At 43.6% G+C, this 23,762-nt stretch overlaps 1 protein-coding gene across 3 annotated transcripts; it reads right to left on the reverse strand.

Moving 5' to 3' along the window:
* Positions 1-4,545: 4,545 nt before the first annotated feature.
* ZNF287 (zinc finger protein 287) lies at positions 4,546-22,799 on the reverse strand. Of its 3 annotated transcripts, none has more exons than XM_049636901.1 (6): positions 22,710-22,799; positions 20,654-21,254; positions 19,906-20,006; positions 17,427-17,553; positions 16,856-16,942; positions 4,546-8,690 (listed from the first exon to the last, which is right to left on the reverse strand). In XM_049636901.1, the coding sequence occupies exons 2-6, from the start codon at positions 21,054-21,056 to the stop codon at positions 7,123-7,125; spliced, it is 2,286 nt and encodes a 761-aa protein (XP_049492858.1). In that variant the 5' UTR covers positions 21,057-21,254; positions 22,710-22,799; the 3' UTR covers positions 4,546-7,122. The 3 variants fall into 3 exon arrangements, with proteins under 3 accessions (XP_049492858.1, XP_049492857.1, XP_049492859.1); XM_049636900.1 differs by lacking the exon at positions 22,710-22,799 and adding an exon at positions 22,296-22,703; XM_049636902.1 differs by lacking the exon at positions 22,710-22,799 and adding an exon at positions 21,892-22,036.
* Between the last annotated feature and the right edge of the window lie 963 nt (positions 22,800-23,762).

Below are 23,762 nucleotides of genomic sequence, written 5' to 3' on the forward strand. Positions count from 1 at the left end.
CTGCAGGAGGCGAGCTTGGTCCTTTGGCTGTCACTTCCCAGTCAGCCAGACGGCGGCTCGCCCCGCCACACGGGTGTGGACTTGCAGCCTCTTAGAGGCGGGAGGAAGTTGGATGCCGATGCGGAGTGCGGGTCACAAGGAGTTTCAAAGAGGGCTCATTTCCCAGAAGCTCCCCTCCCTGCGGTCTTGTTTGAGTGAGCGACCGAAGTTAGGGCGGGGAGGATGCCCGACACACACGGCGGTTAGGAACCGAGTGCTAGCCTTGAACCCACGTTCCCTTAAGCAAGACTGGAACGCGAGTACGTGAACACTGGAAACTCCAGAAAGGGAAGACCTGGAACCCGCTTAGGTAGACCTCTCAACCCACGTTCCCCACCTACCGGGTGTCTCCTCTGATTTAAGACGGAGGGTTACAGGCGCACAGGCGTAGTGTGGTCGGCAGAGGGCAGCATTGACCGCTTGCTTCCTCAGGGCTAGGGTTCTGTCCCTCGGGACCGGACGGACTCCTGGCGTTGTGCCTTCGTATCCCTTTCCTTTCACGCCTCAGAGCTCTTCTTTTATTTACTGACACTCTCGCCCCTCTCCCACACGTCCGATGAGCGTTTGCTCCTTTCCTTAATCTGCCTGGTGTTTGGCTCAGCCAGTAGACCTAAACCCCCACTCCACTGTGTGGACGCATAGCTGGCTAACTTGTTTCATAAAAGGTCGGTAAGTATCTTAGGCTTTGCGGTCTCTTTGGGTTTCACAGCTTTGAGGTTGTTGCAGGAAAGCAGGCAAAAACCATACTTAAATGAATATGGCTGTGTTCCAATGAAACTTTATTAACACTGAAATTTGAATTTCGTGGGTCAGGAAATAATTCTTTTTCCCCCCAGCCATTTTAAATGTAGTATATTCTACTCCAGTGTAAAATATGAATGAATGAATATCCCAGATGTAGTTTTTGATCAGTGTACCGCGGAGTGAGATCATTAACTTTTCAACCTCTGCGTATGGATCAGATTTGGAATGACCAAAGATTTTTCTTCAGGGAAAGACCTCTACTCTGCAGTCTTGAAACAGGCAACTTCTTTTGAGTTTCTGTCCTTCCTACACAGAAGCCCTAACCGCCCCCGAATTCTTGGTGGGAGGTTTCCCCTCTTCTACACTAGAATGGACCATATCGGGAGAGGCCATATGCCACGGACCCTGCACTTCCCTAGGTGTTCCTGTTGGGTATGCCAAGGTTGCGAGGTCTTAATCGTGCTTTACCTGGGCCATTTCTCAGCCTTGTGTTCACGGCAAGCAAACAGGCAAAGCAGGGGCTGGAGGGGGGGTCAGGGAAGGCAAAGAGCATGTTTGGTTACAATTCGCTATAAAAGTGATTCCCCCAACTCAGCGTTGCTTTCCTGTAAGGCAGCCCACTGTTTGTGCTAGAACTCATCTGGGCCCATCTGTGGAGCTACAGAAATGAGTCTAGTAGAGCCTTCTCCCTTGTTAGGAGCATATATTCTAGTTGGAAAGATGGTCATTCTTCTGAAGGTTTTTAATTTTTTAATTTTTTTAAAGTCACCTCTGCCCCCATCGTGGCGCTCAAACTCACGACCCCGAGGTCCAGAGCTGCATGCTCTACCAACTGAGCCACTCAAGTGCCCCTAAGATAGTCACTCTTGATGCCCCTCACTCCCAATCCAAATCCTTAGCAAGTTCTAGAGACTCTACCTTCAAAATACATCCTGGGTTGGGTCACTTCTTACCACCTCTGCTGCAACCACCATTTCTCCTCCGAATCCCTGGAATTCCTGCTTCTGCCCTTGCTGCACTTTAAGACATTAGAATCACCTGGGGAATTGAATTACTGATAATTCAGATGGATAATTCTCCATCCCAAATGAAATAAGTCAATATCTCTCGACGTGGGGCCCGGGCATTGGTAATTGTAGAAGCTCCCCAGGTCATTTCAATGTGCAGCTAAGAGTGAGAATCCACTGCCGTTGACAATGAGAGGATATCGTAGCGTGTCGAGCAAATGGCGACGTGGTCAAATGCACCACTCAACCTGTAGAGCTGTTATGTGGTGGCCTCACAGGTTTTCACAGGACTTGAGCAAAGTGTGGCAGATACACTGAAAGGGGTAGATCAGGGGCAGGATGAACATTTACCTGGTTATGAAAGAATCAAAACGAAAGCTGATTAAAAGCCTGAAATGAGGTCGTGGCAGTGGGGATAGAGAAGAGACTGGATGGGAACACATGGAAAGTAAAGCCAATAGGATTGTAACTACAGGTGAACTAGCCTCTCAAAGTTACCGTGAATTAACATAGAGATTTGGGGATGAAAGTTCTGTTTTAGATTCAACCACTGAAGGTACTTTTGAGATAGTTCCAGATGATAACATTGACTGTATGGTTCTGAAGCTGGGGAAAGATCTGGGTGGGAGACCAAAACCGAAGTGAGGGTACAGAGGAGTGCATTCTTGATGGGGCTAGTCTCATTTAAAGATCTGAATTTAGGAAACTATAGAGAAGGGGAGACAAAAATAAACTTTCCATGCTCTAATCTCATCAAAATACAGTTTTATAAAATTGTAGGTACATACTGTTTGTGCTCGGGATTTCCATTAGCATTAATTTTACAGGAAGAATTCAACTAAGTGCCGGAGGCATGGGTCCAAACCCTTATTCTGTCGCTGTAGGACTGTATGACCTCAGGCAAGACACTTCAGCATCATGGCTATCACTTTCCCCATCCATACAGAGGACTTAGCGTTGCTTGCGAGTTCACACACATATTTACACATATCACTGTAGTGCACATGCTTGCCATTCTTAATGGCTACAGTGTTCCAAGGGGCTAGTAACTGTAGTGAAATAGCCAGGAAGAGAGTAACAAAATAGAGGACTAAGCACATTTACAGGCACATGCAAGTGAATTGATACCAGAAGATACAGCTGAAGAATGAAACCTAACACTCTAAGTTCTGAAGACCAAATAAAAGTTTAGCAAGAAAAACTAGCACTTAGATTTGCAGGAAACAGATCCTCAGGGTTCAGATTTAGATCTTATCAGAAACCTGCCTTAAGGAACGTGATGGGAAAGATGATTAGCTTATAAATACATGAATTACCAAGACATGTAATAGTTAAGACATACTAGGTACCACCTATTAACTGACATGCTCCCTTCCGTAAACTCTGCCGGTCCTGGTACAAGACCTCTTGGGGTTGTGCTTGCTGCTTTCTAGTGTACATATCACTTCCGTCCTCTCCAATTTAGTTGTATGCTTAAAAGGCTAAGTTGTTTGCTCCCCAGTTTGTCCCAGTATGTAATGACGGCTCTTAGAGATTCTGTAACTGATGAAATGAGTGCAAAGAGTTGCCTTTACAAGAACTAAGTTGAATGGTCAAGACCCAAAGGCTACCTGCTAATGACACCCCAGCAGCAACGAGCATACCTAGCGTCCAGAGCTTGGTTTCTAAATAGTTGCTGACTTAGCCAGGGATTGCGGGAGACATGGCTCATTCCATATCTGGGGCACTGAACCTGAGATCTCTTGTGTCAGAAGGCAGTGAAGTCCCCAAAGGCTAGAGAAGGAATGACAAGGGACCTGAGAGCTACTGGAAGGGTTCCAACTGGCCACATGGGGGACAATTTGAGCAACAGAAACAATGGCCATGACTGACGTAAACACATGGAATAATCTGTCATCACTGCCAACTCCTCACTCTGAAAAGTGGTAAGTAAAGAACTGAAGTAGCGCCTTGCCTCCAGTGCACCTCCAGATGACGGAAAGCTCTGCCTTACAGACTTACGCATCAGGAAACGTTGAGAGAATGACAGAAAATTGCCGTGTTGCCAATCTTAAGGAAATAACTGATTTGGGGAACGAGCGTCATCACTGGGTACTACAAGTACCAGGTGAAAAGTTCTTGGTGGACAAGCTATCCACACCCTGCCAGCGTCAGTCCGGATCAACTGCAACGGAAAAAACACATCTGCACATTGGGAAGATACGGTGATTCCCATGATTCGCATCACGGATGGTCAACCAGATACTAATAAGACTTTTGATTTGATGCAACAGGAGACACATCGGTGAAGTGTTAATATTAAACATGTATATTTAACCTGAATCCAATCAAGGCTTTGGCCATAAATACTAATTTACAGAAGCCACAGGGGGTACAGGAACAAGATAAACCATATGTAAACAATCCGTTAAATCCTGAATGTGAGACATTCTACAACTGACCTGCTCTATTAAAAAAAAAAAAAAAAAAAAAAGTCCTAGAGAAAATCAGAAGTGGGAGACACCTGGACAGATGAAACAGACATAGTAATTGAACTTAATGTGTGAAACTTGTTGGGATCAGCAGGGAAAATTTAAACATGAAACATGAAAGATTAGAGAATTCTTACTCATTTTTCAAGGTATGTAATGTATGTGGTAATGTGAAAGTCCTTATTTTTAGGAGATGCATGCTGAAGTATTTAGGGGTGAAATGTCACGTCTAAGTAACTTTCCAGTCGTTCAGTAAAAAATGTTAAAATTTTAAAGCTAGGTGGTAGATATACCGTTCATTTTATTAACTTTTCTGTATATTTCAACATCTTTGTAATAAAAAGTTGTGGAAAATAAGGCTATCTGCTAAAAAAAAAAAAAAACAAACCAAAAACTTGAATTACATGTGGATCAGACAACTGTAAAAAGTGGGAAAAATACACAAAGACCCATGACTCTCCACTATTCTGTTACTGTCTAAGGGCATCCATTGCCTCAGCGTATCAGTGGAAGACTTTATAAATGCATTATTTACATAAAACAAAGGCAGGAAATACAAATTAAAGCGAGAAAAGGCGCTATGGACTGCAATACTCCACACATTCATGCCAGGAGGGGAAAAAGTGTCGTGTAAGATTTGAAGTGGCATTATCAATAAAAATTGCATCTTAAGTACAACGGTTATTTCTAACATGGTAACTATGGCATAAGCCTAACTCGAGTATTATGCAACCTGAAGACGATCTACACTTTGTGAAGGATGATTCCATGACATCAGGGTTAACTGAGGTGAAGACAAGGGAAAGCAGTAGCTTCTTGAAGAAAACACTCAACAAGAAAGCCTTGAAGATGCTAGCACCCCAGGTCTTTCCTTCGGCACCTGTCTGCAGGACGTTTGCTATCAACAGTAACATCCAAATGAGACTGCAATGGTCAATCATATGCTTAAAATGGTATTTATGGCACCAGAATTTAGATCAGTTTTTCTTCATCTAGCTCAGGAAAACTTCCTGTGCAGTGACGTCCCACGATTTCTTTAGGAATATCCCCACTGTTAAGAATTGATTCTTCAATTTTAAGTAGTTCCTCTTACCCAGCGAATGACCAGTATTTGTTAAGTATTTCTTTGCATGTGTGCACAAAAGTATTTTAAATTCAACCACCTTCACTCCATATCCGTTAATTATACCTTATTACTCAATTCTAACTTACCTACTTATTAATTCAACCGACATAGACCGACCACAACCTACACGCAAGGCACTGAAGAAACAATTAAGAGCAAGATGAAATCTCAGCTCTCAGAATATGGTCTTATATTCTGATCGTGGAATGCTGTGGATATTAAACACAATAGTATCTTTACCTGTTTCTATTTGCATTTCTGCCTGTTTTCCTTTTATGTTCACGACCCCACAAACTTAGTTAATATTGTCTAGTGATTGTTGCATCAATGAGTTTCTGCATCAATGCTTTTTCCAGTAAATGTTTTCTGACATTTTAAGAGTAATCCCTATTTTACTTACATGTATGAAAAACAACCAATTCCAATTATTCTTTTAAAATCAGTTGCTTCATTTTTAGTTCTTTCTTCTAAACAGGCTGAATTTGGTCTTAATTAGCCACTCTTACTTTCTTAGGTAACCCAAGTCGGACAATAGTTCATGTTGTAAGTTACCCGTGTATTCTTTCTTCACTGCTAAGTTTTCACCCTTGATTTTTTTCCCTGACCCACTTTCTGTAGTGAACTTAAATCTATTTTCCATGACTTGTTTTTCCCTCACACTATGTAAATAGCTGCTTTCACTACTTGTCTTGGGATATGGGATTGCATTTGGCAACCCATTTTAGTACGCTTCCTATGTCATTCTGTGACAGTACTTAATAGTTAAGACCATGTCCTTTGTCACATTTCACTACTTTAGTAAGCTTTCTGTTGTTGAATCAGCTGTGGTTTTCAGCACAAGCCCTGTGAAGATCCAGTTGGGAAGCCTGGGCCCTGAGCACAGTAGGCACTCGAGAAATGGGTCTCAATGGAAATGGGCTTTCTATGGCAAAATAGCCACAGGGAAACCTCAAGTTATGAGTTTAGGAGTCAGGTGAAAAAAAAAAAAAGGTAACTTTCTTATTTTTTCCTTTAGGATGACAGATGTCAAAACCTAGTGAAACTAAGGCTAATATGTTTTAAAGGTGAATTTAAGGATGGGTGTTTAATTTTTGCCTGTTTCATTTGTACACGTCTAAAGGTTATATATACATTAGTTATCCTAACAGATCATGTTTCATTAAGCTTCTCTTCCTTGAATATTTCAGTAAAGGAAAATGTAATTACACAGTTGTCACATAGAAATTAAGATACTTTCCACTGTATATATTTTGCAAACCTACTGGCTCCACATGGCAGTTATGGCATTAATAGGAAAAGGGAAGGGAACCCCTTATGTATTTAAGGCTTCAAAGCTGGGAAGTAATAAAGGCCTTAAAGCAGCTTTTTCAATTATCCCAAGATTCCTCGCTAGTGTGAAATCCCTACTTGATGGAAGCTTTCCCAAGTTACATTCATAAGGTCTCATTAAGAAGTACTTCAAATACACTAAGAGTTGATGAGTTACAGATTGGGTTTCTCTCTGGAATGAATTGAACTAGTAGCAAATAAAGGTTAAGGAGTGAATAAAGTTTTCTTTTGAAATTTCACATTAAATTTAAATAGCTTATATCCACATTACCAATTCTGATGCTTCTTTTGATACTTCTGCTGATATCTAACATATATTGCACTTCTTTTGAATAATGTTTTAACGGAGCACAAAATAAAATTCGGGTGAACTGTCAAACCTAAGTGAAGTCATCTGCCACATCCATTAATTATGATGTCTGGCACCAGTATGAACACGCTGATGCTGAATGAGGTTCGTACTCTGAGTGAAGGTTTTACCACATATACGGCACGCATAGGGCTTCTCTCCTGTGTGAATTCTCTGGTGTTGAATAAGGCATGTTCGCTGGCTAAAATCTTTATCACATTCATTACATTTATAGGGCCGTTCTCCAGTATGAGTTCTCTGATGTTGATTAAGTGACGAGGAATAAATAAAAGCTTTCCCACATTCATTACATTTATACGGCTTCTCTCCGGTATGAATCCTCTGATGTTGAGTGAGATTGGCACCCTGTCTATATGCTTTCCCACATATATTGCATTTGAAGGGTTTTTCTCCATTATGAATTCTTTGATGCTGAGTAAGGTGTACGCTCTGGCTGAATGCTTTTCCACACACGCTGCATTTATACGGTTTCTCCCCAGTATGTGTTCTGTGGTGTTGAGTGAGGTTTGCACTCTGGCTGAAGGCTTTTCCGCATATCTTACATATGTAGGATTTCTCTCCAGTGTGAGTAGTCTGGTGTTGAATGAGAGTTGAGGAATGAGCAAAGGCTTTTCCACATTCATTACATTTATAACACTTCTCTCCGGAATGAATCCTCTGATGTCGAATAAGGTAGGTACTCTGACTAAACACTTTCCAGCACTCATTGCATTTATACGGTTTCTTTCCGGTATGTATTTTTTGATGCTGAAGAAGGTGTGTACTCTGACTGAAAGTTTTCCCACACTCGTTGCATATATAAGGTTTTTCACCGGTGTGAACTCGCTGATGATTAATCAGTGATGAGCTGTGGCTGAAGGTTTTACCACATTCCAAGCATTTATACGGTTTCTCTCCAGTATGTGTCCTTTGATGTATAGTAAGGTGTGCACGCTGACTGAAGTCTTTTCCGCAGTCATCACACTTATAGGGCTTCTCTCCAGTATGAATTCTCTGATGTATGGTAAGGTGTGCACGCTGGCTGAAGGCTTTACCACACTGGTGGCATTCGTATGGTTTTTCTCCAGTATGCATTCTCTGATGTGCGATAAGGGATGAGATATGCCTAAACTCTTTCCCACATTCTTCACATTCATGAGATTTTTCTTTGGCATGGGTACTTTGGTGTTTCACGAAGGACGGGTTCTTCCTAAACTTTTTCCCACACACGTTACACTTATAAGGCTTCTCTCCAGGGTATATCTTTCTATGTACAATACCATATGAGACATGATTGAAGGTTGCCCTGCCTTCATCATACATAGTTTTATTATCTGATTGGGTACCAAACTGAATAATTAGGTTTGAATGCTTTTCAAAACTATTTCTATATATATCATATTTACTAAGACACTCTTCCATAGGGTCATCTTCTTGTGAGAGGACGGACTTCAAAGGGAAGTTTCTTCCGCTGGTGGGAATTTTCCTGAAGGTATCTGCTGCTTGCCTCTCTAATGTGTCATCGTAGTCATATGGTTCCTCCAACTTGATGGTCTGAGTACCAGTCTTTGTGAACTTAGAAGTATTTGTAACTGGAGTACACTCTTGGGCTTCTGTTTTCCATTCTGAAATAAAAAGAATATAAAAATATAAAAAGTTATCCTCTATTTGGAGAAAGGAAACTGCCAAAACAGAAACAAGATACTGAATGTGAATAAAATGCCTAAAAAGACTATGGCCTGGACAACCTCACAATGTGGTACTTAAAGCCTGGGAAAAGAGAGGGGCGCCTGGGTGGCTCAGTTAGCTGAGCAACCGACTCTTGATTTCAGCTCAGGTCATGATCTCAGGGTGGTGAGATCGAGCCCCACATTAGGCTCTGTGCTGGGTGGGGAGCCTGCTTAAGAGTCTCTCTCCCTCTACCCTTCCCCACTTCTCTAAAAAAAAATAAAGGTTTTATTATAATTTTACAATTATTATTTTAATTTTATTAGACAATCTTTATTTATTTTAAGTTTTTAAAAATTATTTTATTTAGAAAGAGAAAGAGTATGAGTGGGGAGGGGCAGAGACAGAGGGAGAGAGAATCCCAAGCAGGCTCCAAACTGTCAGGGCAGAGCCCAATGCTAGACCTGAAGTCACAAACTGTGAGATCATGGCCTGAGCCAAAATCAAGAATCGGACGCTTAACCAACTGAGCCACCCAGGCACCTCAATAAATAAGACCTTAAAAAACAAAACAAAACAAAACAAAACAAAACAAAACAAAACAAAACAAAACTTGGGAAAAGTGACTGCAGAAAACCGGAAGACCAAACCGTTGTAAAAGGAGAGGTTCCTCACTATTCAACATGGGCACAGTGCAATAAAATAGGTTAGGTCGGGTGACAGGATTACGAGAAGTGAAAACACTAGTAAGACTTGGGATAACGTGGCCTCACTTCATGGACTGATTCGTATAAAGTAGATGCTAACTCTCATTAACTCCTCCCAGCCTGCTCAGCACAATCCTACATAATATTCCAAAAGCAATTCCATGGAGTGCTCTCCAGGCTCAAATATCTCCAGTAAATCTCTCCTAGTAATAGTTCTCAAGGTACAGTCCCCAGACCGGCAGCATAAGCGGATCGCTATCACCTGGGAGTGTGTTAAACCGGTGCCCATCCAGACGAGCCCCATCAGAAACGTTGGAGGTAGGGCTGAGCCATCTGTTTCAGGAAGCCCTCCAAGTGGTTCTGATGTGCACTAAGGTTTGAGGACCAGTGGCTTAAAGGAGAAACGTTTAAAAAGTTCAAAATACCTCCACTTGACATATTCTGTCCCTAAATGATCCAGCTTTGCCTATTCTACTGTATCTTCTACCAAACTGCATAGTTAGCTTAACATTTAAATTCTCCACGTAACTTCAAGCTACTTCCTCATAGCACCTCATACGGGGGCCATATGAAAACCAGACTTAGGCATTCTCTTAAGGTAACTTCTCTACCCATTAAAACAATGGTACGGCCCAGCTGCTGTTTGTCCTTCTAGGAATCTTAAAGTACAGATTAGCTTGAATCATATGAGCTTGCCTTTCTATAGGTCAACATGACTGAAATACCAGCAGTCTCATGATTCAACCATATATAATGTCGGGGCCATGTCAGCACTTGGCCTTGCATTATTACTTCAGAACTTTGTGTGTTTCTTTTATTTCCAACTTAGACACAAATTCTGGGAAAGGCTTATGCTTCTTTTATGCTTCCTTCAGAAAATGGCCCAAGACTTGATATGGTGCCCACTCAACTGAATTGCTGGAATAAATGACAATAATTTGTTGTAAAAAGGTGAACCAAATGAAAGCATACACATACACACAAAAACAAAGTAAACGACAACAGCAAAAATCCCTGACTTCAAATCTAGCTGCAAAGCAATCATAGGTACTGACGCCTATTGTTTCCAGCAGGAGGTGTAAAACAAATTTAAATTACGGTATCTTTTTCCCTTGAAATCAGGTAAAAAACATAGGACTTCCAAATATTAAGAATTGTGTAATGGAATATAATCAAATATGGATTTTATAATATAGCAAAAGTGATGCCGGGTAGTTCAGAAATTTTCTAAGATGCAGACCAAAGTATAAAAACTTTACAAACGGGGCGCCTGGGTGGCTCACTTGATTGAGCATCTGACTTCGGCTCAGGTCATGATCTCACAGTTCACGAGTTCGAGCCCCACATCAGGCTCTGTGCTGATGGCTCAGAACCTGGAGCCTGCTTCAGATTCTGCGTCTCCCTCTCTCTCTGCCCCTCTCCTGTGCGCGCTCTCTCCCTCTCCCAAAAATAAATATAAAAAAAAAATTAACATAAAAAAAACCTTAATATATCCATTCCATAGACTCATATGCAGTCATTAAAAATAAGAGCTGCCATCAATCAATAAATGACGAGAGTAGGGATAATGGAATATTGATAACTGATAAAGATAACTAGGTAGGTTCACATACATTGACATGTAAGGGTGTATAGGACACATTATGTAGAGCAAGATCCACTCTGTGTAAGGATATGCTATATGTAATATAGATACACATACACAGAGAGTAACGATCTAAGGGGTGAAAATCCTGGTAATGGGTGAGGAGAAGTAGACAAATACTTCATTTTCCTTCCTTGTACTGACTGAATTTACAAATGACTTTTATTACTCTGATTCAAACACAAACATCATAGTTGACATTAGAAAATGCTCGGGAGTAATGTTAAATGAAAAAAGTAGTATCATAACTAGCATGAAAATGCACTGGAACTAGACAAATATCAAAGTGCTAACAAGATTACAGGTTTTTAAAAAATATTTTCCAATTTTCAATAAATTGGATATATGACTTTTATTGCTATTTAGTACTAGAAATGTAGTTATATTATTTTTATATAACAAAAATATTTAAACACAACTCTCTCAAACCAGGATTTGTCACTCTCCCCTCCAAAAGAACAAAATGAGAATGTTAAGGGACTGCACAGGTAGAGGTGTGCGGGCACACACACACAAATGAGAGGACCAGAAGCTGAGTTTCATTCTGACACCAGGAAACCGGACAGTCTATGGCAGAGCGCACCGTATACCTGAAAAGTACTAAAGCGAGAACAAGCTTAAAATAACAAGGCTGAATCATGACCATGAAGAAATGGATATAATATACATTTTAAAATCAATCAGCTTACCGGAAATTCAAAAACCGATGTTATTAAACTGTGCTTAAATCTATGTATTTAACCAGAAAGGGCCGGTTGGAAGTGCTAAGTGTCTAGTCAACAGGGCCAAAAAATGGTGCAATACTTCTAGCAGATGAGATCAGTGTTGACTTAGGTAACCAAAGAAAGCTTCAGGGGGAGGTAGGATTGGAGTGGAACCTGAAAGAATGGCTATAGGTCCTGAATAAACAACTATCAAAGTTCTGAGACAGGAGTGGCCAGTGAAGACCAATACTATTGTTCTATTTGTGAATTATCAAAGTTTCCGTTTCCTGAAGTATGACTAATCAGGTATCCAAACCAAAGGGTCAACTTATGATGTATCTCTACGCTGGTAAGACAGGAAAATCCTCAGAGGCCAAAACTCAAGCAAAAGCAGGGAGACAGGAAATCAGCAAGAGCTGACGGAGACAGCCCCTCCATCTGTTTAATGACCTTACACTTCCATTTTGAGGGGCAAGGGCCCAAGGGCCAAAAAACAAAGCCTGAGGCCCTAACAAGGAGGGGGTGCTCACAGGACTCCTGAGCATAGAGGATTATACTCTGCTGAAGGACTGGCTAGAAAAACCAAACAAAACTTAAAAAAAAACCAAAAAAACAACCCTCACTTCTACATAATCTTTTCTCAGTCTTGGTGCTCTTTGGAAGAAGAAAATTCTCCTCCTAAAATACATAACCATAAACTGTCCCCTCTTGTGAATTTACAGTGCCAATGCACGCTACCTGAAAGTCAATCTAAAAAACTTCTCAGGTTCAAATTAAAGTGATCCCAGGGGCGCCTGGGTGGCTCAGTCAGTTAAGCGTCCTGCTTCAGCTCGGGTCATGATCTCGCAATACGTGAGTTCGACAGCTCAGAGCCTGGAGCCTGCTTTACATTCTGTGTCTCCCTCTCTCTTTGCCCCTCACGCACGCACGCTCTCTCTCTCAAAAATAAATAAACATTAAAAAAACAAGCGGTCCCAGACTGGCAGTACCCTCCAGAAGACTATCCTGACTTCTAGTTCAGGCTCACTTCCGTTATGTCATGCATATTTTCTCAGTGTCTAGAGTGTGCCAAAATCATTCCACGAAGAATTTACTGTGGTAGAGGCACGTTCTGTGCTATAAGTATATATAGGTCATTCTGCTATAAATTATGAGAAGAATTAGCTTTTCAAACAGCGTGACCCTTAAAATATCTAATGACCAGGTAAGTTAACAAGTATTAGAAGTCAGTGACTTTAAAAAAAAAAAAAAAAGGCAATAGACAAGCAAGAATCAAGAGCATAGTGCACTTCTCTTGTAGACAGAAAGACACGTAAGAATATCTTTATGATTTCTATTTGCAAAGAGAAACTCGGAAGGAAAAACCAGAAATAAATAGGGGGTAGATTGGAACAGAGCAGAAGGGATGGGAGCATATACCTTTCTACACAGTTTTGACTTCTGAACCAAGTTAATGTTTCTACATACTCAAAACCGGAAGATTAAAAACCAGAAAACAAGAAAACACTAAAACTGAATACAAATAGAGTCAAACAAACCCTTAAGCTGCACAGCAAACCCTTAAGACAGCTAAAAGGAAAGAATTGAAGGAACTTTTGAACTTAGTATTCTGTGTAAAGTACACAGAATTCTTAGTATTAGTGGGATACATTGTAAGGACAGAAAGGACTCTGAAGAAATTTTGAACATTACCCAGTTTGTTATTGGTAGTGATAGGTAGTGACCTAATTCTGAAACCATTTTTCTGTGTGTTACATGACAGGGCGAATCAGTATATACTAGTGCTCTTGAGAACCAGTTGTTCACCTGGTATGGAAAAGGAAATACAAGACGTAATAGCCTTGCGGTGCTGGATATCAGTCAGTTATCAGTGTGAACTCATGATTAAGAGAACCACATACATACATATGCATACTTCCCAGCTCTATCCACTGGAAGCAACGGTACCCACAGTAGTGAGCACACTTCCTGCCCACATTCTGGTTTCTAAGTACTATTCCCTATCAAAATGAACCAGGGTACTTTGGAGAGCCTCCAGGTCTAAGGTAGGCACAAGGTGAGTCAAAAGAACATTCTATTGTGCTAGAAAGCAAGGGAAGGATTAAAGACTAGTGGGGACCTGTCAAAAGGACATGGGACTTGGTTTGCAGGGCTCCTATTACCCAAACTGGGGACAAATGAGCATGAAAAACAAAAAACAAAACAGACCAGGAATTAGTGGACTAATAACACCCTGTAGTTGGAAAAATTCCATTAGTCTACAGTGCTATGTACACATAAAAATGAGACAGAAGGAGAACTGTGCTTTACAGGAAAATGCTAGTAATCCTTGAGAAGAGAGGACTGAATCGGAAAATCACCATCTTGCAACCAGCAATATGATAAAGCAAGAATCAACAATGGAGGCCAAAAATGCTTAAATAAAATATTACCAGGGAATAGAATAGTCATGTGGCCTCTAAGTATCACTCCACAGATTGCTTACTGATTATAAAGAAAAAAACCCTGCACCTTTAAAATGGAGAGATCTGGCCAACAGCACCTGAAGCAAAATGAGTATCACTAATGAGACAAATGGCAATGCAAAGTATACACCTGAGGTTGTTTTGGTGAGAATATTTGATCTGAATCTAAACATCAGGAAACTATCAGGCAAATCTAGGTTGTGGGTCATTCTAAAAAATATCTGGCCTGAGGTGCCTGGGTGGCACAGTCAGTTAAGCATCCAACTTCGGCTCAGGTCATGATCTCATGCTCGGTGGGTTCGAGCCTCATGTCGGGCTCTGTGCTAACAGCTCGGAGCATGGAGCCTGTTTTGGATTCTGTGTCTCCCTGTCTCTCTGTCCCTCCCCTGCTCACACTCTGTTTCTCTCTCTCTCTCTCAAAAATAAATAAACATTAAAAAAAATATTTTAAAAAAACCTGGCCTGGATCCTTCAAAAAATGCTCCAAGGAAGGTAGGAAGGAAAGAGAAAAGAAAACAGAAAAGAAATGAGGAAAGAAACAAAAAGAAAAGAAAGAAAAGGAAAGGTGGAGAACAATTCTAGACTAAAAGGGACTAAAGACACAGGATAACTAAGTGGAGCACAGGATTCCTGACAGGAGATCCCGGAAGGGGGAGAAAAACTGCATGATATTTGGGGACAGTGGGGGAAGTCTGAATATGGGACTATACAAGATACACATCTTGTATAAATGTGAAATATGTGAGGGGAGAGAACGATGAGCCTATGTCGAAGAATGGGAGATACACGCAGAAATACGTGGGGGGGATGTCATGATCCCTGCAACAACTAACTTTCAGATGGTTCTTTGCAAAAGCAAAGTGTGTGTGTGTGTGTGTGTGTGTGTGTGTAGAGACAAAAAGCAGAAGTGGCTAGGGGCGCCTGGGTGGCTCAGTCGGTTAAGCGTCTGTCTTTGGCTCAGGTCATGATCTCGCGGTCCGTGAGTTCAAGCCCCGCGTCGGGCTCTGTGCTGACGGCTCGGAGCCTGGAGTCTGCTTCGGATTCTGTGTCTCCCTCTCTCTCTGACCCTCCCCCGTTCATGCTCTGTCTCTCTCTGTCTCAAAAATAAATAAAGGTTAAAAACAAAAACAAAAAAGAAACAGAAGGGGCTAAATAATGGTAGCTGGGAGTTCCAGGTGACAATTACACAGGTGTTCAATGTACTGATTCTGCAACTTTTCTGTAGGTTTGAAGTCCTTGCGGAGGAAGGCAGGAATGGGAACACCAAAAAGCCCATCAACAAGAAACAGGTTCAATAATTTAGGAGACACACAATAAAATGTGATGCAGATACTAAAAAAAAAAAAACAATGAGGAAGTTCTTTATATCCTCACTTGGAACACTTTTCAAGATAGACTTAAAAAAATTTTTTTTTGAGAGAGAGAGAGAGGGCTTGGGGATGGAGGGACAGAGCGGGAGAGAGAGAATCTCAAGCAGGCTTCATGTGTGAAGCTTGACGTGGGGCTCGACCCCACGACCCTGGGACCTGGACCTGAGCAGAAATTGAGAGTCAGATGCTCAACTGACTGAGCCTCCCCAAGTGCCCCTAGATATACTTTAAGTGAACAAAAGCAAAGTACAAAACTGTGTGTACTTTGCTACCATTTCTGTTAGAAAATGGAGAAGACATTTCAAAAAATTTTTTTTTCCTAAACGTTTATTTGTTTTTGAGAGAGAGAGAGAGAGAGAGAGAGAGAAAGAGACAGAGAGACAGAGAGAGACAGAGGGTGAGCAGGGGAGGGGCAGAGAGAGAGGGAGACAGAATCTGAAGCAGGCTCCAGGCTCTGAGCCGTCAGCAGAGCCCAACGCAGGGCCTGGGCTCAAACTCGTGGACTGCGAGATCATGACCTAAGCCGAAGTCAGACGCTTTACTGATGACAGAGCCACCCAGGCGCCCCGAGAAGAAGCCCTTTTTATATTGACTTGATACGCAAACAAAACACCTTAACAGAAACAACTAGAAACAAGCACCAGTTGTTGGCTGCTGGGAGAAGCAGGAACTGGGTGAACGTGCTATACAACGAGAGAACGTTTTTGAGTCTTCTGAATATATACATTTTTAAATTAGAAAATAGAGTAAGTTAGGAAAGTGGAGGCAGGAGGCTACAGGGGTTTGCTGGTGAAACAGAATAAAAGAAATTTAAAAAGAAGGTCCGAAACTTAAAATCTTAGGGACATTCGCGCATGCTTAAAAAGGAGGGCAGGAGGGGTGCCTGGGGGGCTCCATCTGTTGAGCGTGCAACTCTGGATCGAGGCTCAGATCATGATCTTGTGGCTCGTGGGATCAGGCCCCGCACCGGGCTCTGCGCTGACAGTGCGGAGCCTACTTGGGATTCTCTCTCTCTCCCTCTGCTCCTGCCCTGCTTGTGTTGTCTCTCTCAAAATAACTAAACCGTGTCCCTTCCTGAAAATGGTATCTGTCAGGAAGCAACGCCGAACAGTTCAGTGCTCTTGACAGGCTGGGATGTCTTTGTGGGGATGCCTTGGCCATACTTAAAAAACAGATCTCACTGCAGTCAGGCTCTGAAGGACAAACAATCCCACGCCAGTTGTGCTCTCACCTGGACTAGGGCCTTCTAAGATTTCTTTTATCACCATCCATGGTTCTTCCAACATGGGAATCACAGTTGGTCGGTACACGGTCAGTCCTGTTCATGAGGAAACAGAAGGAGTTTTATCCTGGAGATAAACTGTTGTTCGAATTTTATTACCTGACTTCTACTTATTTGTGAGGACAGACTTCTGCGGGAAAACAATGGTTCACGGACAGGATGTAGTGGGAGAATTAGATCACTGTCCTTTCCAGAGCTAAAATGAACATTTCCTGCCACCCAAGAGGATATGTGCATAGAGATCATGGCGGGAGGAGATCACAGGAAAGGTAGGAAATGGGCAAGGCGCAGTGCTGTGTGGAAGCCCAGGGAAGCCGGGCATCACAGTTTTCAATGATCCTTCACTTAGAAACCTTTTATTTGGGAAAAGGGAAAACGTTTCTGTGCCTGAACGGGACGAGCACGCTCACCTCTAGGCCCCATTCTTAGCAAAATACTTTAGAGACCAACCCATTTTTAACAAGAGAGGAAAGGAGACTTGGAGGGTATGCTGGCAGGAGCGGGCGTAGATGATGCTTACCCAGAGAAACCATGTTCCAGTAGTTCTGTAATGTCACAGTCTTGTACAATTCCTTCTGTACAGGACGCATGATCTCCCAGTCCTCCTGGGTGATATCCACAGCCACATCTTTGAATGTCATCGATTCCTAAAACATCAAATATAACCTGGTTCAAGAACTGGTAGAATGAGGACAGTGAAAATGCCAAGTGTGTGTGTGGTGAGGGGACTCGCCGAATCTTGAGCCTCAGTAAGACCCTAAAGGTCTAGTTAACACCCTCACCCGAGTTATGGATGAGAACACCTGAACGGTCCTACAGGGGAGTCTGAAAATAAAGCAGAATTTATCATCACATTTTCGGCTGGCACTGGCGCATGCGTTGGTGACTGCATCTTAAAGAAGAAAGGGCTTTACAAAGATGACACCCTTGAATGGTTGTGCTTTTTTGAGCTTTGCCTCAAGAATTCAGTGTGTTATTGGGGCGCCTGGGTGGCTCAGTCGGTTAAGCATCCGACTCTTGATTTCGACTCAGGTCATGATTTCACAGTTGTGAGATCGAGCCCTGTGTGGGGCTCTGCACTGGACGTTGAGCCCACCCACTGAAGATTCTCTCTCTCTCTCTCTCACCCTCCATGACTCCCTCCCTCTTCCTCTGCCCCTCCTCCCTCGCTCACACGAGTGTGCATGCTGTCTTTCTCTCTAAAAAAGAAGAAAGAATTCAATGTGCTGTAATTTGAAATTTTAAGCTATATTTGTGTGTCCTACGATGAAATGCAGAGCTCCTCCTTCCTTTTCAAAATAAAATTGAATGGTATTATGGGTACCATTGCTTCCAGTGGATAGAGCTGGGAAGTGTATATATGAATGAATGTATGTAGTTCATACATACATGAAGTGTACCTGCCTGGCTCACTAGGTAGAGCCTGTGACTCTTGATCTCGGATTTCTAAGTTTGAGCCCCACATTGGGTGTAGAGATTCCTGAAAAACAAAACCTTTAGGAGCGCCTGGGTGGCTCAGTCGGTTAAGCATCTGACTCTTGATTTTGGCTCAGGTCATGATCTCCTGGTTGGTGAGTTGGAGCCCTGCCTTGGGCTCTGTGCGGATAGCCTGGGATTCTCTCTCTCTGCCCACCCACCCCCTCTCTCAAAATAAATAAATAAACATTAAAAAACATCTAAAAATCTTTAAAACCGGGTCCAAAACTCACACTGTTGAACTGTTATACTTTTATAAATACATTTCTCAATCTGGCAAGGTTAGTATTCCTCTTGGCTCTTTTCTTCCTTTTGTTACACAAAACTGATTACTTCTCCATGTCTTTCAAATGAACTTTACGTTTCTTAAAAAAATTATATTGGGTTTTCAAATTACATTTTCAATTTATAATTTCGGGAGAACAGACGATTTATAGTATTTAAAGCTTCTTTCGTGTCTTACAGAATGATACATGATATGGATGTACTATAAAATTTATATTATGTTTAGTCCTAGATATCTTAAATTTTGGGGGTGGGGAATCTTTTTTTGCTTTTAAGTTTATTTTGAGAGAGAGAGAGAGAGAGAAAGAGAGAGTGAGTAGGGGAGGAGCAGAGAGAGGGAGAGAGAGAATCCCAAGCAGGCTCCATGCTAGCAGCATAGAGCCCAGGGCTCGAACACATGAGCCATGAGATCATGACCTGAGCTGAGACCAAGAGTTGACGCTTAACTGACTGAGACACCCAGGCGCCCCTGTGCATGGAATCTTTTATTTCATCTTAACATCTGCCTGATTTTAATGTGTATGTACAAAAGTGATGTTTAAACATTTATTTTGGAGAGAGTGAGAGAGAGAGAGAGAGAGAGAGAGACAGCACGAGCAGAGGAGAGGTAGAGAGAGAGGGAGACACAGAATCCAAAGCAGGCTCCAGGCTGCCAGTGGCAGGTGTGTATTTTTACAGTAAAACTTCCTCTGAAGACGGCCTGACGTAACACAGACTTACGATCAACATTACACCACAAAACACATGGCCTTTAATTACTTGTTAATGAGAAAAATAACATTAGCAACCACTGCTTATTGATGGCTTACTGTAGTCCAGGCTAACCACAAGTCGCATAGTATTTAATCCTCCCAATCTAACAGGTAAATTCTATTTATTAGAGTTTAATAATTCAGGCCAAGTGTGGTCAAGTATCTTGCTCCAAATCATAGGTTCAGAACCACGAACTAAATCTGATCATCTGGCTGTGGAGGTCAATCCCTTAACCTCTATGGTTGCTGCCTTACAGTCAAAAAGTGAGGAAGGGCATATCTGGGGAAGGCTCTCCGGAGCCTATTTCCTACATAGGGCAGTCACTTACCTTAACAAACAGGGTGGATTTAAAGAGAGAAACTGATGTTTAAGTCCTAGATTGGGCTTTAGGGGGCAAAGAAGTTACAGGGCCAGGACAGAAAACGTCCTCATACATACACCTCTTAATAAGCCATTTTAAAATCATAGAAGAAACCAACACTTACTTTGGTCACCAAGTCATTTAACCATCCTGCCTGGAAAGCAGGTCTTCCTTTGGGGTCTTCCTCTGGGGTCTCTTGGGGAAGGGCAGAATGCTGAGGAGCAGCTAGGGAAGAAGGGAGACCGTGATGGAGATTAGTCCTGTTTGAACAGCCTACGAAATTCTTCACCAGATAGATGCCTACACTTTCCTACAGTGAGAAGTGAGAAAGAAACCAAAACCAGCACCCACACTTCAAAGAAGCAGAGGGAAGGGCCGATGATTTGTCCTAAGATGTCAAACCAGGCTTCAAAAACAAGTCTGTTCTGGGACGGCTAAGGATACGTACTAAATTCACAATTTTCTCCTAAAGCGTCATGTGATGTAAATTTTGTGTGTTGTGTCTGAACAAGGAAATGTTTCTGGACCCTTTTCTACCTTTCTGCAAGCATGTTACTGTAAAACCTAATTCACAAAAGCAAATGGTTTCTTTGCAGAATGGTTCAAACCTCTGCAGGTGAAATTCCTGAGGGGTCCCACAGGGGTAATCTGATTGTGTCTGGTCACTGTTTTAAGCCATCGGGTAAGGTGTGTGTGTGGTCTCCAGCAGTCTGGCAGGGGCAGACCAGGCAGGATGGGGCGCACGTTCAAGTGTGTTCTCACTCACTGAGCTCTGCTCTCGCCGGTTTCTTTAAAGGGCTGCTCTGTGACAGTCCCGGTTAGTCTTCTCTAACCACCCAGGACTCTTCCCCTCTCTGCCCTACAATCCTCACCTTCCTCTTCTAGAATCTGAGTCAAATCCTCCACCAGAGTCACCACTTCCTCACTGCTCTCTGGGTACTGGGACTTCACCCACGTCCTAACCTCCCCAGGCAGGATGGTCAGGAATTGCTCTAGCACCAACAGCTCCAAGATTTGTTCCTTGGAGCGAATCTCAGGTCTTAACCATTTAAGGCAGAGCTCTCGGAGTTGATTCAATGCCTTTCGAGGACCAGCTATGTCTGGATATGGGAAATTTCGAAAATTCTGTCGACAGGTCTCAGTGTCACGCAAGAGTCTCAAAGCATGCGTTTCCTTCTCCACATTGTGGGGTCCACTCTGAACCTTGTCTGGCTTCCACATTAGAAGGATCTGGGAGCGTGAAGAACTGGTCATCCTCTTGCACGGGGAGAACATTGCTACAGACAGGAAGGTCAGTCTGGCAGTATCCTTTATTTTTCCAGTAGTGAGCCAACTGCTTGAAGTCTCATGCTAGAGCCACAAAGACATTCTCTCAAGGGCTGCTGCAGCCAGGGGCAGAACAAGGTCAAGGTAGAGTCAGCAGCCTTAGTTACAAATTTGGAGCCCAGAACTTGCAGGGATGGTTAAGAGACCCTAAAACACAAGAACAGACCACAAAGTCAAGAATTCCTGGTGCCCTTTGCTATGCGCATACACCAACAGAGATCGCCTACTCAGTCTGCACAGATAAACACAATCGGACTTTACCTTGGTCTTCCTCCCCTACATCCTTAGATTTGTATGGTAAGTGCAATCTGTTGGGGACAGGGGATGGGACTGCCATCAAAAGGTGGTAATAGAGGGGCACCTGGGTGGCTCAGTTGGTTAAGTGTCTGACTTCGGCTCAGGTCATGACCTCACGGCTGGCTCGTGAGTTAGAGCCCCGTGTCGGCTCTGTGCTGACAGCTCAGAGCCTGGAGCCTGCTACGGATTGTGTCTCCCTCTCTCTCTGCTCCTCCCCTACCCGCGCTCTGTCTCTTTCTCAGTAATAGACATTTAAAAAAAATATTTCTAAAGAATTAAAAAAAAAAAAAAAGGTGGTCATAAAAGCAAAAACCTGGATCATGAGCCAAACAACAGATCAAACTTCTAACTTGTTGAAAAAGAAATTAAACTTTTACAGAGGGGGCAAGAAAGCTTCAGTATTTTTCTGTTACTTACAGAAGCTGTAAAGGACGGAACTACCTCTCAAGAACAACAGAGCGAATCTATTAGGTACTTAGAACGATACCTGAGAATTTCTTCTTAATAAAGTGCTCAAGGTTCCCAAGGAAACTGTCAAGGAAAAAAGGGCAAGCCATTTACCTGCTTTGCATATTAATGCCAGACTATTCTAGCTTTTAGCTATCAGAGGGCTGGGGAGACAAGCCAGTAAGACGGGGGACGGGGGACGGGGGGGCGGGGAGTAGAAGAGGCTGGTGTGATTTGAAGCCCTTTTAAATGCTTCTACAGGAGACAATTCCTTAGGAATAAATATGAAACCGGGATTCCCGAAGAAAACCTCGGAACAGGCCAGACCTGGAGCACGGACACCACCTGTCCGCGGGCCCCAGTTCTGAGCCCTCCTCAAAGCTCAGTCGTGTAACCAAAGCCAACTGTGTACCAGGCCCTGCAGGGGTGAGGCGCCGGCCTCACCCGTCGCCTGCCCTTCCCGGTCGGGTCTCCCTAACCTCTTCGGCCGGGGGGTCGCGGGCAGCGGGGGAGCGAGTGGGGACCCGACGACGCGCTGAGCTGGGACCGGGCCCCCCACAGCAACCTCCACCCCGCGTTCGTCTTCTCCGCAGGCCGCGAGCACGGGCTCCCGCGCGTGGACTGGCTGGGGCTCCGGCCTGACCGCGCGGACACTCGCGCCCGGCGCCCTCGACATCATTACCTGTCGCGGGGACCCGGCGGACGCGCAGCCGGAGCGGCCCGAGAGGCCCGGGGCAACAATGGCGGCGGGGGCGCGGGCGCCTGCGTGGCGAGCTCAGCCCCGCGCTGCAGAGGGGCCTCTGGCTCCGCCACTTCCCTAACCCGGAAAGCACGACGTGTCTCGGCCGGGAGCCTCACCTTCCAACCCGCTCCTGAGAAGCCTGGCCCGGAACGCGCCGCGCCTCGGCTCCGCCGCGACCTCGCCTCAGCGCCACTGCGCATGTGCGCAAGGAGAACGCTGCGCGCCCGCTGAGCCAATCGGAAGCCGAGTCCCGGCCCTCCCTCCCGCCGGAGCCTCATTCCTTGGACCTGTCTCCATGGTAACCTCCTCCACCCATCACTGCGACTTGCTCGTTTAGGCTGCAAGGGTCTGAAGGGAACTTTAAAGTTTCCCTGGTCAGAAGCAGGTCTGGTAGATGACTGGGAGGTCGGGGAGCGTCTGGGCGAGGAGCTAGCATCTGGGCGAGGGGGCTGCGGATGGGTGGTTAAAGCTCCGTGCTAATTAACTAGAGAAAACCTGGTGCCAGAGTTCCTACAGGAAGGATGGGCAGACAAGATGTGGGTCTAAAGGTAGAACCCAAAGTGCGTTTTCGGGCTTTACTGTGTGTACACATTCACTCTTAAATGTTCTGAGTCCCTCCTAAGGAATCTGATCTTGAGACTCAGATCGGAAAAAGGGATAGAGAGCGTGTTGTTTATAGAAACACAACAAACCTCCATAAAACCCTTGAAAATAAAAGGATAGAAAAACATTCCAGGTGTTCCTGTTGTCTACTGCTGTGTTGGCAAACCACCCAAAACTAAATGGTTTTAAAGAACAACCATTTTATTATGCTCATGGATTTCACTGGTAAAGAATTTGGAAGGGGAACAGTGGGCACGGCTCTTCACTGCTCCACTGTGTCTGGGGGCTCAGCGGAGATGATTTGATGGCAGGAAGGGTCCATTTCCAAGATGGCCTCTTCACTTACATGTATTATGGATGGGCTGAGATGCCTTAAGGATGAGCTCAGTTTGGATTTGAACACAGTGGCCTTTTCCCTGTGAAGGACTCAGGCTCGTTGGATTTCTGACATGGCGTCTCTGGGCTTCAAGAGCACATGTTCTAGTGAATAAGAAATCTTCATGGCTGATGACGACATAGCTTTGGAAGTCACATAGCGTCACTTCTGTTATACATTTGATCAAAGC

This window comes from Panthera uncia, chromosome E1 (genome assembly GCF_023721935.1).
Source record: "Panthera uncia isolate 11264 chromosome E1, Puncia_PCG_1.0, whole genome shotgun sequence".
Taxonomy (NCBI): domain Eukaryota; kingdom Metazoa; phylum Chordata; class Mammalia; order Carnivora; family Felidae; genus Panthera; species Panthera uncia.